We start from the raw sequence: 14,544 nt of genomic DNA, 5'->3' as shown, positions 1-14,544 counted from the left end.
GCGCAACTCTTCTCATCAATCATCATCAACATCCCAACCAGCCTCCAACACCACTTCAATCACAAATTCAACTTCCCTTGGATAACACCACGTTCTTAGTCTCCACACGCAATGTCAAGTCCACCAATAACACCCCGCCCAAGGGGCCGTCCCCGCGGTCGTCCCCCCGGTTCCAAATCCAAGATCCCGCGCGCACCACCATCCGCGCGAGGTCGTCCACGACGCGTACGACTCGCCGATGACGAGGACGATGTAATTAAAGCCGAGGATGTAGCGCTCGAGGATGACGAAGCTGATGGTAAAGCGGACGAACGTCGGGCAAAACGACGTCGGCGGACGACAACCGCCGGCGACCAAAGTGGTGAGGAAGAGCAAGACGACGAAGAAGTTCGCGAAGATCCCCGTGTTGCTGCCGCGCGAAAAGCGCGTGCCGCAAGGATGAGGAATATGGCTGCGAGGAACTCCGGTGGTGGACATACAGTTGCGCCGTTGGATCTAGATGGAAATCCGCAGGAAATAGCGGATGACGAGGTCGTCGTGCTGAGTGATCCTGTTGGGGACACGAAAGTTGATGGGAATGGCAAGTTAACGGGTGGAAGGGAATATAGATGCCGCACGTTCACTGTCCTGGGGAAAGGTGACCGGTTGTACATGCTATCCACTGAGCCTGCGCGATGTATCGGGTTTCGGGATTCATATCTATTTTTCCAACGACACCGCCAATTACTCAAAGTTATTGTGGATGAACGTCAGAAGTTCGACCTGATCGAGCGAGACATAATACCGCACTCCTATAAGGGCCGCGCGATTGGCGTAGTCACTGCGCGGTCGGTATTTCGAGAATTTGGTGCACGGATTATTGTAGGCGGGCGTCGAATTGTTGATGACTATAACGAGCAAAAGGCACGTGCGGAAGGCGCAGTGGACGGTCAGCTCGCTGATCCAGACGATAAATTGCCGCCTCCAGGTGTGGAGTACAACAGGAACCAGTACGTCGCGTGGCACGGCGCAAGCGCAGTCTACCACACCCAACAAGTAGCCTTACAACCCGAAGTAGGCGGTGTGGTGGTGTTCAGGGATCAAAAGAAGAAGAACGTCGTCATCACGGATGAGAACTGGATGCTCGAACATGCGCGCGCCGCGACTAATTTCAACAGTTTACTAGTGCAGCAGCGGAGGAAGCTGTGGGCCGAGAGAGGTGTGTATGAACCACATACTGGCATCGTCATGGTTCCAGCCGCGAGCCAGCCGACAAAAGTTACATTTGAATATGTACCATAAAGAACTAGTTAAATTATTGTAAGTTTATACATAGTGGATTGTGAATTGTATTATTAGATAGATTTGGTTATCCATCGATATATGATGTTTCTTGCCTAACTTTTAACCTGGCATTTTAACAGGGGTATGCTTGATGCAGCTTATTACTATGTCGAATCGATGCAACAGTCAAATCGACTAGGAATGGGCACAATAAAGAAGCATGTGTACCAGACCAACATCTTTTAAACATGTACTACTTCATTACCCAACAAACCAATTGTATATTCACGTTCAAAACCATCGACGCAAAAAAAAAAAAAAATTTCCAACAAATATAACCATAATATCAATAAATCCACTTTACAAAAGTAAAAGAAAATAATATCAAAAAAAATATACGTGTTCGGAGGAAAAAAAGTTGTAATAATATTATAAAAGAACGCTTTGAATAAAAAACTTGACGTTGTTCTACACCTTCCCCCTTTTATTTCCAACACAACATGTGCGGGAATAAAAAACCAAAATATGCAAATATTAATAACAATTGACTCAAAATGAAGCGACAATATGAAATCTTTTTGTTCCCAAACCCCAACACGATGATTAATAGCTCAATAACGAATTAAAATATTAAATGATGTCGCAAACGAAAGTCATTAAAAACCTGCCGTGATTATAATCCCAAAACACACAAAAACCGCGCAACTTAAATATATAGAAAAAAAGCAATCAAAAAGCCATGTATAGAAGAAGAAAAATTTACTTTTTTGTTATCACTACCATAAATAAAAATATTCCAATAGCAGCAACTGAAGACACAAAACAACACTACTATCCAATGAACGAAGTCGTAAACGTTTCTTTCAACACTTGAGAAGAATGGAGGCCGTGTATTCGTAACAAATGCTTAATATACCCATAATCGAAAGGAAGGACTTAGCACGCGGCCGCCGCTGGTCCGGTCCACATCGGCACGATCGGCTCGAAGACGCAATAGTGGCAGTTGCAGTGAGCATTGTAACTAGAGACCATGCCATGATGCATATGCTGCTGCTGCTGCTGCTGTTGCTGTTGCTGTTGCGGATAGAACGAGGGCTGCAGAGCACGCTCACCGTATCCATACTGCTGCTGCAAGCTTGCCAAAACGTTAGGGTTGATATGGTTGTGATAAGCGGAGCGGTACCGGGAATCATCTTCATGATGATCATACCACTGTTCGGACTGCTGGGCCTGGATCGGATGGTGCTGATGAGCTAAGTGGTGGACAGGTGATTTCTCCTGAGGACCCATCAGGAACTCAACCCAGAGGCCATTCCACTTGTTCCAGACAATCATGTCCGCATCACAAAGGTTTAACTTCCAGTTGATCAGCTTCAGCCAGTTTGACTCGACTCGAGTGAGATCTTTGATAGGGAGACCAGTGACCTCAGCCCACGACTTGTTCGTGAATGTGTTGTCATCGTTGAACTTGTTGGCTAGAATGAGCGAGACAATCAGAAGATGGTACTGTGCGCTATGGTCGTACGAAGACGGCATCTGAACCTCGCACCGTTTACTGAGATAAACAAGCGACAGAATGATGGTCGATCCCGGTAACCGAGTAGAAGACAGGATCTGATGCGTGAACTTCAAAAAAGCCTGAGTTGGAGGTGTCTTAAAGCCCATGATGCCGGACGCCATCGTGCACAAAAAGTCGGCCATCACGTCGAGGCTGTAGTCGAGTTTTGAGGATACACCACCGGCTTTTGGCTCAGGAGCCCCAACAGTCGCGATAGTGTCGTAGTGTGACAGCTTTTGCAGGTCCAGCTCCGGCTGATGCTGTTGGCTGTAGTCATAGTTTCCAAATCCAAACTTCTTATGCGACTGTCGTTGGAGCATCCGCGCTGCCCAAATATCCTGTTCGCCCATAGGTTTAGCCGATTGATTCCAGGCCATGTTTTGAAACGAGTCCTGAGGAAGCTTCCGGTAGGACTGTGACCACGCCGAATATTGCGATGCCGGCTGTGACTGTAGCTGCAGCTTGGACCCATATTGACTGCCAAGAGGAGGCATCTGGGAGAGCATGTTCATGACCATCGGATATGATGTCTGAGACGGAGGGAATCCGACAGGTATGTAAGGAAGGTGAGGATTATTGTGAGGAGGAAGGACGTAGTCGGCAGGAGTGACAGGTTCGGGAGGATAGAAGCCGCTGTGGGCTGGAGGTGCGAGAATAGAGACCATGATGATGACAAAATAGGAGTCGTGTGAACTGGAAGATTTTAAAACGTTAGTTGAGCTGTGCTGACTGAGGATGACATTAGCGGGAATGGCTAGCCAACGTACCCACGTTAAAACAATAGTCGAACTTCACGTTCACTGAACGACAAGAAAATAGCACAAAAAAAAACCAAAACTTTTAATTTGCCAGGCGCATCTATTTCAAAATCGCAAATAGAAACCGAAGAAATGTGCGATTTAGAGGGGGGGTAAGGCCAGCCACAAGAACGTTGACGTTGTACAACCGAACAAAGAAAACCAAATCCCAAAAACGGACGAAACAGAAACGCAAACGCACGACGACGGATGAGGGAGGAGAAGAAAGTAGAAATAAGGCGTGCGGAAGGAGGAAGGGTGAAAGACTAGTTAGCGACAAGCGCAGACAGTCTACTGCTCCATGAACCAGTATCAACCGTTGACTCGATATAGTCCGACGACGTTCAGTGAAGAAGTGCCGGTCGACGAGACAAGGACTAGACCGGACGACCAGAGGAGCAGTAAAAGCGAGGAGGTGAAACTGGAGGAGATGGGGGGGTTGGTGGTGGTGAGAAGAGGCAAGCGCGAGGGGGGAAGAGAAGAAAATCTGGAAGCTGGCTGGCCGCAGACAACTGTCGGACTGCAGGACAAGGAAGGAAAACGTTGCAGTGTGGCAAGCCCCAACCCTGAAGCGCCGATTCCGTTCAGCAATCCATATAACCTAACCCAGCTCTAACGATGCGTCACCGACAGTCAAACTAATCGCCTCGGGGAGGGGTAACCTAGTATTATGGAAAACACTAGCTCAGGAAACACCCTAACCACGTAAATGAGCTCTAAGAAATTTCCAGAGGTTATGTCCAAGATAAATTGATACATTAGAAGCATGTGGAGACTTGTCACTAGTCAGCCGACGAAGTGTTCTACTTCTTTAAGCAGCCGACCGCACTAACTTGAATGCCGCGCAGTAATAAAAGCAACGGCCCATTAAATGTGCATAAAAAATTTTTGCCACGGCATTGGTACAATTTTTTGTATGATACTTTTTTAAATTATTATATCGAACAAGTGGCAGCACAAGATAAGCCCTTATTAGATCATGTTAACACCAACGCAGAAGCTCATTACGCATGCCTCAATTTACTTAACCTGCAGCTCTCAACCCTGAACCCTACGCCACGCTCAATATTGTTCTTCTCGCAATCGCTAATTATCTTCCTCCCGACTCACTCAGCCAATCAGCGCGGTTCTCTAATTAGAACAGCCTTGTCGTTCCCTGCTATATCTGTTGCGCAATTATGGAAACTGTATTTTGGTTTGGTGGCCGGTCAAAGCCGTGACGAAATGGATTTCCCCATACTGCGTGAAGCAGCTGGTGTTCCTATGTGTGACGATTATCTATGAGGAACGAATCAGTTGAAATAGAAACACCGGGATCTGTCCCCGTATTCAGCCCTAACCCGATCCGTCCCCACACCATTGTTAGACGACTAAAAATCGGACATCCGTACAATATAAAATTGCAGTAATGTTTGGGTTTCATTGTCAGAATTACAAAATTCTCATCACAGCAATGTATTCCATCTATTAGGGATGCTTCATTCTGTCTAAACATTCTATATACTCTTATCGCCCACCACCATCTGGTGGCTTGCTCGTACCTGACAATGTTACAGTCTAACGATAGCACCAACGTACAAAACCCGCACGTCAAAGCCACTACCATCATTCTCTGCCTCATCAACAAGCTTCCGTTCAAACACTCTATCAAGCGGGCTAAACACCTGCTCAATACCAAACGCCCGCAGAAACTCCACACCTGTCCGCAAAATTTTCCAAGGACCGACAAAAGCTCGTCGTCTCGCGCATACACGTTCATTCTCAATCACATGGCAGACACTTTTCACCCCTTCTGCACCGATGAGTCTTAATATTTCTCTGACGAGGGTATCGTTGATGTTCCCAGAGTCCATGAACCCTGATCGCACGACGCATCGGTAAAATCCCGGCATATTTCGCATGGCGTGCACATTAACTCTGCTCTCATCAGGTATAAACGGCTTATCCGACACCCTACTGCCTAGCAAGACAATATACTCCGGTAACCCAGGGAAAACCTTCAACAAACGCGTTAAAATATCAGGGACCGTATTTGGCGAATGCAGCGTCTGTGACACGTTCGAGTGCACAAGGGCAACAATATGCGGCATCCTCGCGATCTCAATCGGCGGATCGGATCGCAACCGAAGCGCAGTCTCACTGGGCGCGGGACTTGATTCCGTGCGGGATTTTGCGGGCCGGTCCTCAGGCGTTCTTTGCACCATATCTTTCAGTAAAATCCTATTCTGATCGATATCCGCGTCCTTGAACAGACTCGGCGTAGTAATCCGGCCCAGCATGAACGTCTCTGCATTGCGCTCCACGTTCTTTTCTATTCCCTCGAAAACTGTACCGACACGGACTCGAGAATCATACTCATTGTCGACTTTCAACGAGCGCGCCCATCGCCAAAACGTGATAAAACACGTCATCACCACGGCGATCACGAGTGGGAACCATGCACCGTGGGGAATTTTCCGGACACCGGCTACGACAAAGCACATATCCAATGCACCAAACGCGAGGAAAAATGGAATGTACACGTACCACGAAACTCTGTAGACGTACAAAAGACACAAGCTGATCAGCGTGGTAGTAACGAAAAAGTCCATCGAAATACCAAGACCGTAAGCCGCTGTGACATTGTTACTGTTTTGGAAACCGATCGTCGTCAGGACGACGCCGACCATGAGAATGTAGTTCACCACGGGAATGTACACTTGTCCAAACACACGACTCGAAGTATGTCGCACACGGAAGGCAGGAAAACAGTCAATGTGGATCATTTGTCGCAAGATGCTGAAAACTCCAAGAATCAGAGCCTGCGACGCGATGACTGTCGCCAGCGTCGCAAGAACAAACACAATCCAATATTGTGGCGTATTGACACCACCAGGAACCGACAAGTAGAAAACGTTGGAGATGCTCGATGGGTGAAGAATGATGTATGCACCTTGTCCGAGATACGCCAGCATGAGCGACGGGTATACTACGCACGACAACGAGAGCTGGATTGGGAGGCGTCCAAAATGGCCTACATCTCTATACAACGATCAGTCATTAGATCTTAATCAATAGGCATGCAGGGACCGTACGCAAACATGGCTTCAACACCTGTCATCGCCAGCATGACACCACCGAGAGTATCGACGCCGCCCTGTTCTTTCAAGAAGTCGATTGCGAACTTTGGACTCAGCGCCTTGAACACGCCTGGATGCTTCGCGATATTGATAATGCCGATGACGGCGATAGCAAGAAGCCAGAGCAAAACAATGGGCGCGAAAATGTTCGATAGCTTTCCAGACCCGAATCGTTGAGACAAGAAGAGAAGAATCAGGACAGCACAGGAGATCGGTAAGACCGCGTCATTGAGACTAGGAGCAGCGACTGCTATACCGCCGATAGCCGAAAGAACTGAACTTGATTAACAAAAATGTACTAGATCGGATATGCGAAGTGAGCACTTACCACTCGTAGTTGGGGTCAATAAGCCGTCGGATAGGACCAAGCTGCACCCAAAGAAGCACAAACCCATCAGGATTTTCGGCAACACCTTCTCATGAAACCAGCCTGTCATCTGATAGCGCATCCTGCTGATCTGAGAATCGTGCGTTACACTCTTCGACAGCAGCAACGTGTCCTCAACCTCCAATTCACCCGGTAAGACCACACCACGAGGTCCTACATGCAAAGTTCGCGCGAGCTTTGCATACAACGCCACTTGTCCGCCCTCGCCATTATTCGGACCAAGGAAGAGGACGACGATGCAGTATTTCACCATCACAACGATAGTGAATGCCCAGAAGATGCAGGATGTTGCACCTAGCGTTTGACTTTCCGTTGGTATCACAGTTGGAAAGATACTGAGTTTTCGTTAGTCCAACACAATCCTGGACTCCATGAAACTATCGGAATACAAACCTAGTGTAGACATACAACGGACTGGTGCCGATGTCGCCATAGATCGCACCAAGACTCTGAAAGGCAAGTACGCCGGTTACGATAGCCGTACGCCTCTGCATTTTGCAGTTAGTCTCCCTTAATGTCATACAAACAGGAAGATGCAAAAACTCTGGCATACTCGGGAATAGGTAGGGGGTGCTTCTTCACTGGCTACAACCCCCCTCTCGCTGTCCATAGGATTAGAAACTGTTTCGTCGGAAGACATGGCAGTCAGTGTCCCTTATACAAGGGTAGTAAACGAGGATGAAAGAACAGCACCGGATGAGCAGCGAAAGACAAGCGGACAAGGAGAGAAGATTGAGCAGCTAGGGGATGGAATTATATACCGTGACCAATAAGAAAGGGGAGAGAATAGTTTTTTTTTTTTTTCAATGCAATGCGATTCGCAATAATATGGGAGCTGGCGGCAGTTGCTTTGCCAGAGAAACCTTTGGATCCTGGCCCACAGCTGCTTCCAGACTCGCTTACGTTTTACGCTAGATACAATAGATACAACTTGACTTTTACCAGTATTCTGCTGCAAATGTCGGTTAGTGGCAAAAGGTAACGGCCACTGTGGGGTGGGGGGGGGGGAGGGGGGGGGAGGAAGTAGGCATGAAGGACGGCGCAGACTATCACGAGCTTGCAAGCAAATTACCCGAACATAGGCATGCACCGCCGGCGGCACAGTAATTTACAGAATCAGTATGCGTATTTAGGAGCATGGCTGCAAGTGAACCACCGCCGGATTAGGCAATGGCCGGGGCAGTGCTCACTGAACATGGGCCATCACTGAGCCGGTTCTAGCTAGAAAAATATTACACTTAGAACCGCAGAAAAGCAAATTCGCTGCAACGCGTTTTGAGAACTGTTTTGGCAAAAGAAGTTTGTTAGTTATTGCATGTGGAAGCCCCAACCCCGATATCATTTTTCTGTGCGTGGCGAGCGAGGCTGTGTTACCAAAAAAAATGGTTTTTTCCCAAGCGACGCGCCGCCGAAATTGCAGCCCGCAAAATACTGCGAGTATCTAGCGAACTGAGCTTTAAACTTGCACGATTTACGACTGTACTTTTTAAAATCCCGCAGTCGCGTGCAAAGTTTCGCTCAGTTTTCATCCAGTTCTGGCGACTCTTCCCGCGAACTTTTTGGATTAGGCCCACATTTTCATAAAAGAGGTCAAAGATTCTCGTCTAGCGAAGAATGTCTGTTGATTGCAAAAGTACCAGGCTGAAACAGGGCTCATAACCTGTGTTTAGCGGTGTTTTGATCATGGAATATTTCAACGAAACGGTTTCAAGTGTCATTTTGTGTCGAACTTTATTTCATAACCCTAGCCCAATAAACTTACTTACCTTACCTAATGTGGTCCATCAAATTTTGGTTCAAAGCTTTCAAATTAATTTACTGAACTTGAGTGTTTAGTACCTTGGATTAGGGTAAATTTTGAACTGAGATTATTTCTGAGATTCGGCTACGACTTGTTTTATGGAGCGCTAGATCCCCAGTAGATCCCCAGTGCGATAAGATGGCAGAATCGCTTTATTGCCAGGAAATGTATCTCTCATGTGGGCAGGCTCACTCTACATTAGCTGCTACAAAAATTGGTGCTAACAATCTGTTCCGATGGCAATCTTTAGCAATCTGGGCGCTGGCTTGCACCATTATCGTACAATAGCCTGGCGTATCTCCAAACATATTTCTACCATTTTCCATTGATAAATTGGCCTCAATTCAACGGACTATGGACATGCAGTCAATGCCACAAATAAAATATCTCATGCGCAAGCCTTTACTAATGTATAATGAAGTGAGAAGTCTAGTGCCTCAAAGACTCAAATTGTACGAGAACGTCTGTTATAATCTTTCAGCTCTATGGGCAGCGCTACATCAATCAGTACAGGATTCAATGATTCCTTTTCCCATGCCGGCCTCCTTGTCTTTGCACAGCACCGATATCCATACCATATTGATGCGTCACTTGATTGGTGATGCTGTCATTATAAGTTGCGAACTTGAGGCTGTTATTTCTGCCGCTGCAAAAGAAGAGAGCATGTACGCCAACATCGGAAGCAACCGTATTTTGCAGATTATTAGGTTTAACCTCATCGCGGTTATTGCACACATGGGTTCAGGGTTATAAGCATTGCATGGTCAGTCGGGGGACAGCTTGCTACCCCGTGATCAGCACATTCCTGTGCTTTGCATTGGATTCATTCACGCCAAGTCTAATCACCCGAGCAAAAGTTGAGATAAGGATGACAATACTACTTGCATCGGACAGCCAGTCTTGGACTGATTTCAGGAATGCTAGCACTGCTTTTGAGAGACAAAGCGTTTAGCATTGTCTTGGAATCGACAGAACGTACTGATTAACGAACAGACAAACAATAATAAATGTCCAGAGGGAAAATAACTAGAAAGACAAGCTTGCTTCGTCTGCAACCATCATCATGTCCGTCCTGCAAGTTGCAAATCCCGTACCTACTCCACCGGTTGTGAGCCATTTCATTACATGTTCACACGCAAGTACGCGGGTATATTACTGGATCTCGTGCCGAGTCCAGTCGCAGCCAAGCGACAACTTAATTGATAAATTACTACTGTTTGTGCGATAGCCGCACAGTCCGCGGCGCTGCACGTCTGCGGATCACGTAAACGACGTGCTCGCCATTAACGATAAAAATGTCAAAACAACTTTTAGTTAAGTTAACTTACATCATTTTGCACCGGCACGACCGATTCATCCTTACTCACACGTCAAAAAAAATAAACCAAAACGGATCAAAGCCATTCGTTATCTAGAAGACTCGCGAACAGAGTATGCCACCGTCCTCCGCGTCGCCGATAAGTCCCCGTTACACTGGTCGGCTTGCTCTGTCTGCCGTGCGATCTCAAGCATCTCACGTGAGGAGGAGTATCCACACACTCCACGATACTCCAATCTCGACCTTCGTTTCGCACTACAAAGCCATCTTCTCACGGCATGCCGCACCTCTGGCGGTGATCACCGCCTCCTATGGAGTACAGGCCCGAGCCGCCACGGTGTCATCCTTGACTTCTTTGTCCGTGTCCTCACCCGGCGCGCCGCTTGTCACGTTCAATTTACGAGTGCCATCAAGTACGTCCAAGTTAATGCACGACGCCGGCAGGTTTAGTGTCAATCTCCTATCCGGTGTCTACGGCGCAGAGGAAATCGCCCGAGGTTTCGCCGGTCCTGCTGGAACATCTGCGCAACAAAACAAAGATGAAGACATCCAACATATCCAAGAAGGCGACCAAGTCGAGATACTCGACGTTGACTGGTTCCCGAGGTCGCCCCAGCCATATAATACCCCAATGCTGAATCACACGACCATACACGCACACGATCACAAGCTCGATTGCAACATTAATGATGCCCACCACCACCCCGTTGCTTTCGCAAGATTGGACTGTCGCACGCAACGTTGCTTTACAGTTCGTGATCACGAAATCTGGGTCGGCGAAGTTGAACGGATAGAATTTGATAAAGAGTTACAAGAGATTGGAAATGATGTATCACCTGACAGCGCTGAAATTAGCCCAGCATTAGTGTACTTCTCTCGCACCTTTAAGCGCGTCGTCCATGGATCAGAACAGAGTCAGGATTCTCTATCCCTCCGCAAATATCACCTACGCCATCGAATAAGATATTAGACGAATGTAAGTAACATACGGCATCAAATAGGGACGGTAAACATTGTACAGTAGGCTGAATATCATTTATATTTACAATAGACTTTTGCGCCCAAATACTGATACACACATTAAAACAAAATCCAAATTTCTAAAACAACGATGTCAACAAAAATCAGTCCAAACACGCGGCGTTGCAAACAATACCCACCCCCAAGGCCCCAACCTAAGGCGATGCCGTCAAGTCGTGCCCCGCAGCCGGAGTGCCAACCGGTGCCTGAGTGGTCAGGGACGAAGTAGCCGCAACTCCAGATGTTGCACCGGCAGCCTCGTTCAACAACGAAACTGACTGCCAAGTACCGCTCGTACGCTCCCGGATATCATCAATTCCTTTCTCCATCTTCGTAATCGCGTTCGAAAACTCCTCCTCGATAGCCTGCCGACGCTCCGCAAGCTTTTCCCGCTGCAACTTTCGTCTCGCAAACTCCTGTTCCCAAACTGTTCGACGCTCTTGATCCGCACGCTGAAAGTCTGCCATCAGCTTACGATGACGCGCCGCGAGTTTGTCCCGTTTACTCTGAATCGCAACTTCGTCAGCATGTAATGCCCGTTCTTTCAGTGCTGCTTGCTCCTTCTTCGCACGGAGTTCAGATTCGTAGGACTCAAGCTCTTGCATCTTCGCCTCCCACTCTGCCCGCCGGATGGCCATACCGGAGCTAACCTCCTTCTCTTCCTGCTCAAGTTCCTCAATGCGTTGCGAAAAACTCTCAATTTCTTCTTCAGTCCGTCGGACAGATTCTCGGAGCGCGAGAACGCGCCGCCACGCACGTTCCTCGCCTTTGTCGCCAGCGCCAAGTCTCGCTTTCAAGGAGTCAATTTCTGACCGTAGCGCGGATAGGTGCTTCGAGTGATCACGACGCGACCGCTTGAGCTTCTGCTTTTCCTCCGTAAGTGTGGAATTGGTCGTACACAATGTATCGAGTAGAGTCGTGACCGGCGAGAGCGGTCGAGAAGGCGGGTGCTGTTGCGATGACACGCCCGATGCTAAAATGATGTTAATCTACTTATCACACAATGACCCAAGAACATCAGCATACGATCTTTAGGAGAGGTGCATATATTTGTGCGACAAATGGTAACCTGTCTTCCATTCTTAAACGTCTTGCAAACTTCAACCTCATACTCAGTAATCGGCGTAAGCCCAGAGACCACGAGTAATGTTTCAGCAAACTCCTCCAAAGTATCTTGCAATACCAGACTACCATTCGACGCTGTCGGTTCATCAGCGACAGCATCTTCTAATAGCTGGACAGTTGGATCCAAATCGCTTTGTGAAGACGTAATTGCAGTGCGATGCAATTTTGGAACAATCGTTTGCACTGACACTTCTGGCCATAGAATGCCATTTACACGCACAGAAACTCCAAAATACAACGACGCCTCCGCATTATGTGTTCCTGCTCCGGACGCAAGCTGTCTAGGATCCTGATGCGAGAAAATAGAAGGTACCAGCGACGAAGAAAGCGGCAATATGGACGACGACGCGTGTTCCTGCAGTGTACCGACAGACTGAGATGGCACTGGCGCTGAGACCGGCGCAACAGCCTGACCCGGCATGATTTCAAAAGCAACCTCGCTTTCTAGAATATATCGAACACAACTATACAACGCAGGCTCCGTCGCCGACGGTCTGTAACCCAATCCAGTCGAGGCAGAATAGTCATCCGAAATTAAGGACGACAGCAACGACTGGTTACCATTCTCATTTTGGTTCTCACAATTTTGAGCATGATCGATGGACGACGACGACGTGTCGGAATGCAGCTGACTGGATTCCCTGGAAGCTAGAACCAAAGTGTTTGCCAACGCTGACCACAGCGACTGCTGCTGATATCGCCCCGTAGTCCCTGCTTTCTTTTTCTTTTTCATGGTTGCTGCAGCAGCGCCATTTTGTTGTGACAGTAACGTCGCGGGCGATTGCGTCTGTTGCAGACTCTGGTACGCGCCAGCTTCGCAATCGATTCCATAGCTATCAGTCAACATTCCAGGAGACGACGACGCAGCCGGCATCGAACTCAGCCGGTTCTCATGCTCGAGGAACATACGTCGAATCGAATGCATAAGACTTTGGCCGATGATATGAACTGCAATTGCCTGACTCAGCCAACCGGCTGAACCGTACAGTAGATCCCATGAACGCGGAACCGCAGACGTGCCAGTTGCGATATAGTACTGAGGCGTTGGCGGCAAAACACTTTCTGGTACCGACGAAATTGGGTCGGGCGCAGCCATTGACACTGGCGGTGGTAAGGTACCACGTCTGATCAAGAGCAACGAATGTCGAATCATCCGTGCTAATCCCAATAATGATGTGCAATAAATTGCGGTCTTGGAGCTCCCACCACCTAGGGCTGACGCAATTACAGCCGATCCTAGATCAACCATGATCGACCGCATTCGGGGAAGGAAGAAAATCGAAACAACAGCAACCGTGATATCCGCAACGAATATCGTCAGCAAGCTCGGCGAAGCAGGTGTCGCGTGCGTCAATGACGAAATCAGTGACGAAGACGACGGTGAAGAAGACGGAGGCACGAAGGTTAGGCATGCGAACAAGAGATGCACGAACGACACGATTAAATTGGGAAATTGAATTATTAAGATAAAGATCGTAAGCGAATCAATCAACGCATGCTGTGGCAGGATTGTTGCCTGTGTTAGCCCTGATGTATGAGTGCTCGAATTATTGTTGCTGTCATGAGGATCATTGTCAAAAGACGACGCCTTGCGAAGAGACTTGGAGGACGACTCGTGTGATAGATCTTGTTGATACGGTGATTGAGCAAGGGTAAGAGCGGTAGACGCAGTCTCAACGGCTTCTGATTTCGAAATCGTGCTAGGCTGGATATCGAGAGATTCCGGTGACGATGTCTTCGGAGGCGCCAGTGGACTAGCTGGCCGCGGAATCGGACGTCTCGAAGTGTCAGGAGTAGGAGAACTACTGTGATCAGTCCGCGAATTCGACGCAGCCGCTGCTGTAATTAGTGACGCAGACGAGCTACTGGCCGACCCTCCCGCCGTGCCTATGCCTATGCCATTGCCAACCCCCGCGGCCGCTGCTCGTTTCGCAGTAGAACCTCGGGCCATGACGACGGCGCAAGACCAAGGGTATGACTGGCGGCGACGTTCAAGTATGCATAAAACGTGAAATCACGAATATCCGCCTTCGTTGCACGATGCTGTCGCGTACTGTAGTCGTGTCTCGTTCGGGAGTGAGTAAAAGGGAAAAAGTCCATTGTTTCTTTAGCTTTTGACAGTGCCGCACATATCCGTGTCACGTGATTATTAGGG

General features: G+C 48.2%; 5 protein-coding genes across 5 annotated transcripts; 2 read left to right on the top strand and 3 right to left on the bottom strand.

The window, feature by feature from the left end:
• Positions 1 to 2: 2 nt before the first annotated feature.
• Positions 3 to 1,568, top strand: V1513DRAFT_451596 (chromatin remodelling complex Rsc7/Swp82 subunit-domain-containing protein). The gene is made up of 2 exons (XM_066898990.1): positions 3 to 1,299; positions 1,404 to 1,568. The coding sequence occupies exon 1, from the start codon at positions 112 to 114 to the stop codon at positions 1,279 to 1,281; it is 1,170 nt and encodes a 389-aa protein (XP_066751470.1). The 5' UTR covers positions 3 to 111; the 3' UTR covers positions 1,282 to 1,299; positions 1,404 to 1,568.
• A 218-nt stretch (positions 1,569 to 1,786) lies between these two features.
• V1513DRAFT_226745 (uncharacterized protein) lies at positions 1,787 to 3,739 on the bottom strand. Its single transcript, XM_066894413.1, has 2 exons — positions 3,589 to 3,739; positions 1,787 to 3,514 (listed from the first exon to the last, which is right to left on the bottom strand). Exon 2 carries the CDS (start codon positions 3,484 to 3,486, stop codon positions 2,200 to 2,202), a length of 1,287 nt encoding a protein of 428 aa, XP_066751469.1. The 5' UTR covers positions 3,487 to 3,514; positions 3,589 to 3,739; the 3' UTR covers positions 1,787 to 2,199.
• Positions 3,740 to 4,952: 1,213 nt separating this feature from the next.
• V1513DRAFT_451591 (potassium transporter) lies at positions 4,953 to 8,120 on the bottom strand. Its single transcript, XM_066898989.1, has 4 exons — positions 7,519 to 8,120; positions 7,066 to 7,460; positions 6,693 to 7,011; positions 4,953 to 6,639 (listed from the first exon to the last, which is right to left on the bottom strand). Exons 1-4 carry the CDS (start codon positions 7,674 to 7,676, stop codon positions 5,169 to 5,171), a joined length of 2,343 nt encoding a protein of 780 aa, XP_066751468.1. The 5' UTR covers positions 7,677 to 8,120; the 3' UTR covers positions 4,953 to 5,168.
• Positions 8,121 to 10,171: 2,051 nt separating this feature from the next.
• Positions 10,172 to 11,310, top strand: V1513DRAFT_451587 (flavin reductase like domain-containing protein). The gene has a single exon (XM_066898988.1). The coding sequence runs from the start codon at positions 10,360 to 10,362 to the stop codon at positions 11,212 to 11,214; it is 855 nt and encodes a 284-aa protein (XP_066751467.1). The 5' UTR covers positions 10,172 to 10,359; the 3' UTR covers positions 11,215 to 11,310.
• On the bottom strand, positions 11,233 to 14,462 carry V1513DRAFT_451585 (uncharacterized protein). The gene is made up of 2 exons (XM_066898987.1): positions 12,291 to 14,462; positions 11,233 to 12,237 (listed from the first exon to the last, which is right to left on the bottom strand). The coding sequence occupies exons 1-2, from the start codon at positions 14,338 to 14,340 to the stop codon at positions 11,420 to 11,422; spliced, it is 2,868 nt and encodes a 955-aa protein (XP_066751466.1). The 5' UTR covers positions 14,341 to 14,462; the 3' UTR covers positions 11,233 to 11,419.
• Between the last annotated feature and the right edge of the window lie 82 nt (positions 14,463 to 14,544).

Source organism: Lipomyces chichibuensis (assembly GCF_038497645.1).
Source record: "Lipomyces chichibuensis strain CBS 12929 unplaced genomic scaffold V1513scaffold_41, whole genome shotgun sequence".
Taxonomy (NCBI): domain Eukaryota; kingdom Fungi; phylum Ascomycota; class Lipomycetes; order Lipomycetales; family Lipomycetaceae; genus Lipomyces; species Lipomyces chichibuensis.
This window is presented reverse-complemented; position numbering and strand designations above follow the sequence as displayed.

Bases quoted from the DNA above. Each gene is read 5' to 3' on its own strand.
- V1513DRAFT_451591 (XM_066898989.1), bottom strand. From the start codon at position 7,676: ATGCCAGAGTTTTTGCATCTTCCTGTTTGTATGACATTAAGGGAGACT. The intron at 7,461-7,518 runs GTTTGTATTCCG...ACGAAAACTCAG, and splicing joins CCGTTGTATGTCTACACTAG to TATCTTTCCAACTGTGATAC. The intron at 6,640-6,692 runs GTACGGTCCCTG...ATCGTTGTATAG, and splicing joins GGTGTTGAAGCCATGTTTGC to AGATGTAGGCCATTTTGGAC.
- V1513DRAFT_451585 (XM_066898987.1), bottom strand. From the start codon at position 14,340: ATGGCCCGAGGTTCTACTGCGAAACGAGCAGCGGCCGCGGGGGTTGGC. The intron at 12,238-12,290 runs GTATGCTGATGT...ACATCATTTTAG, and splicing joins ATGCACCTCTCCTAAAGATC to CATCGGGCGTGTCATCGCAA.
- V1513DRAFT_451596 (XM_066898990.1), top strand. From the start codon at position 112: ATGTCAAGTCCACCAATAACACCCCGCCCAAGGGGCCGTCCCCGCGGT.
- V1513DRAFT_451587 (XM_066898988.1), top strand. From the start codon at position 10,360: ATGCCACCGTCCTCCGCGTCGCCGATAAGTCCCCGTTACACTGGTCGG.
- V1513DRAFT_226745 (XM_066894413.1), bottom strand. From the start codon at position 3,486: ATGGTCTCTATTCTCGCACCTCCAGCCCACAGCGGCTTCTATCCTCCC.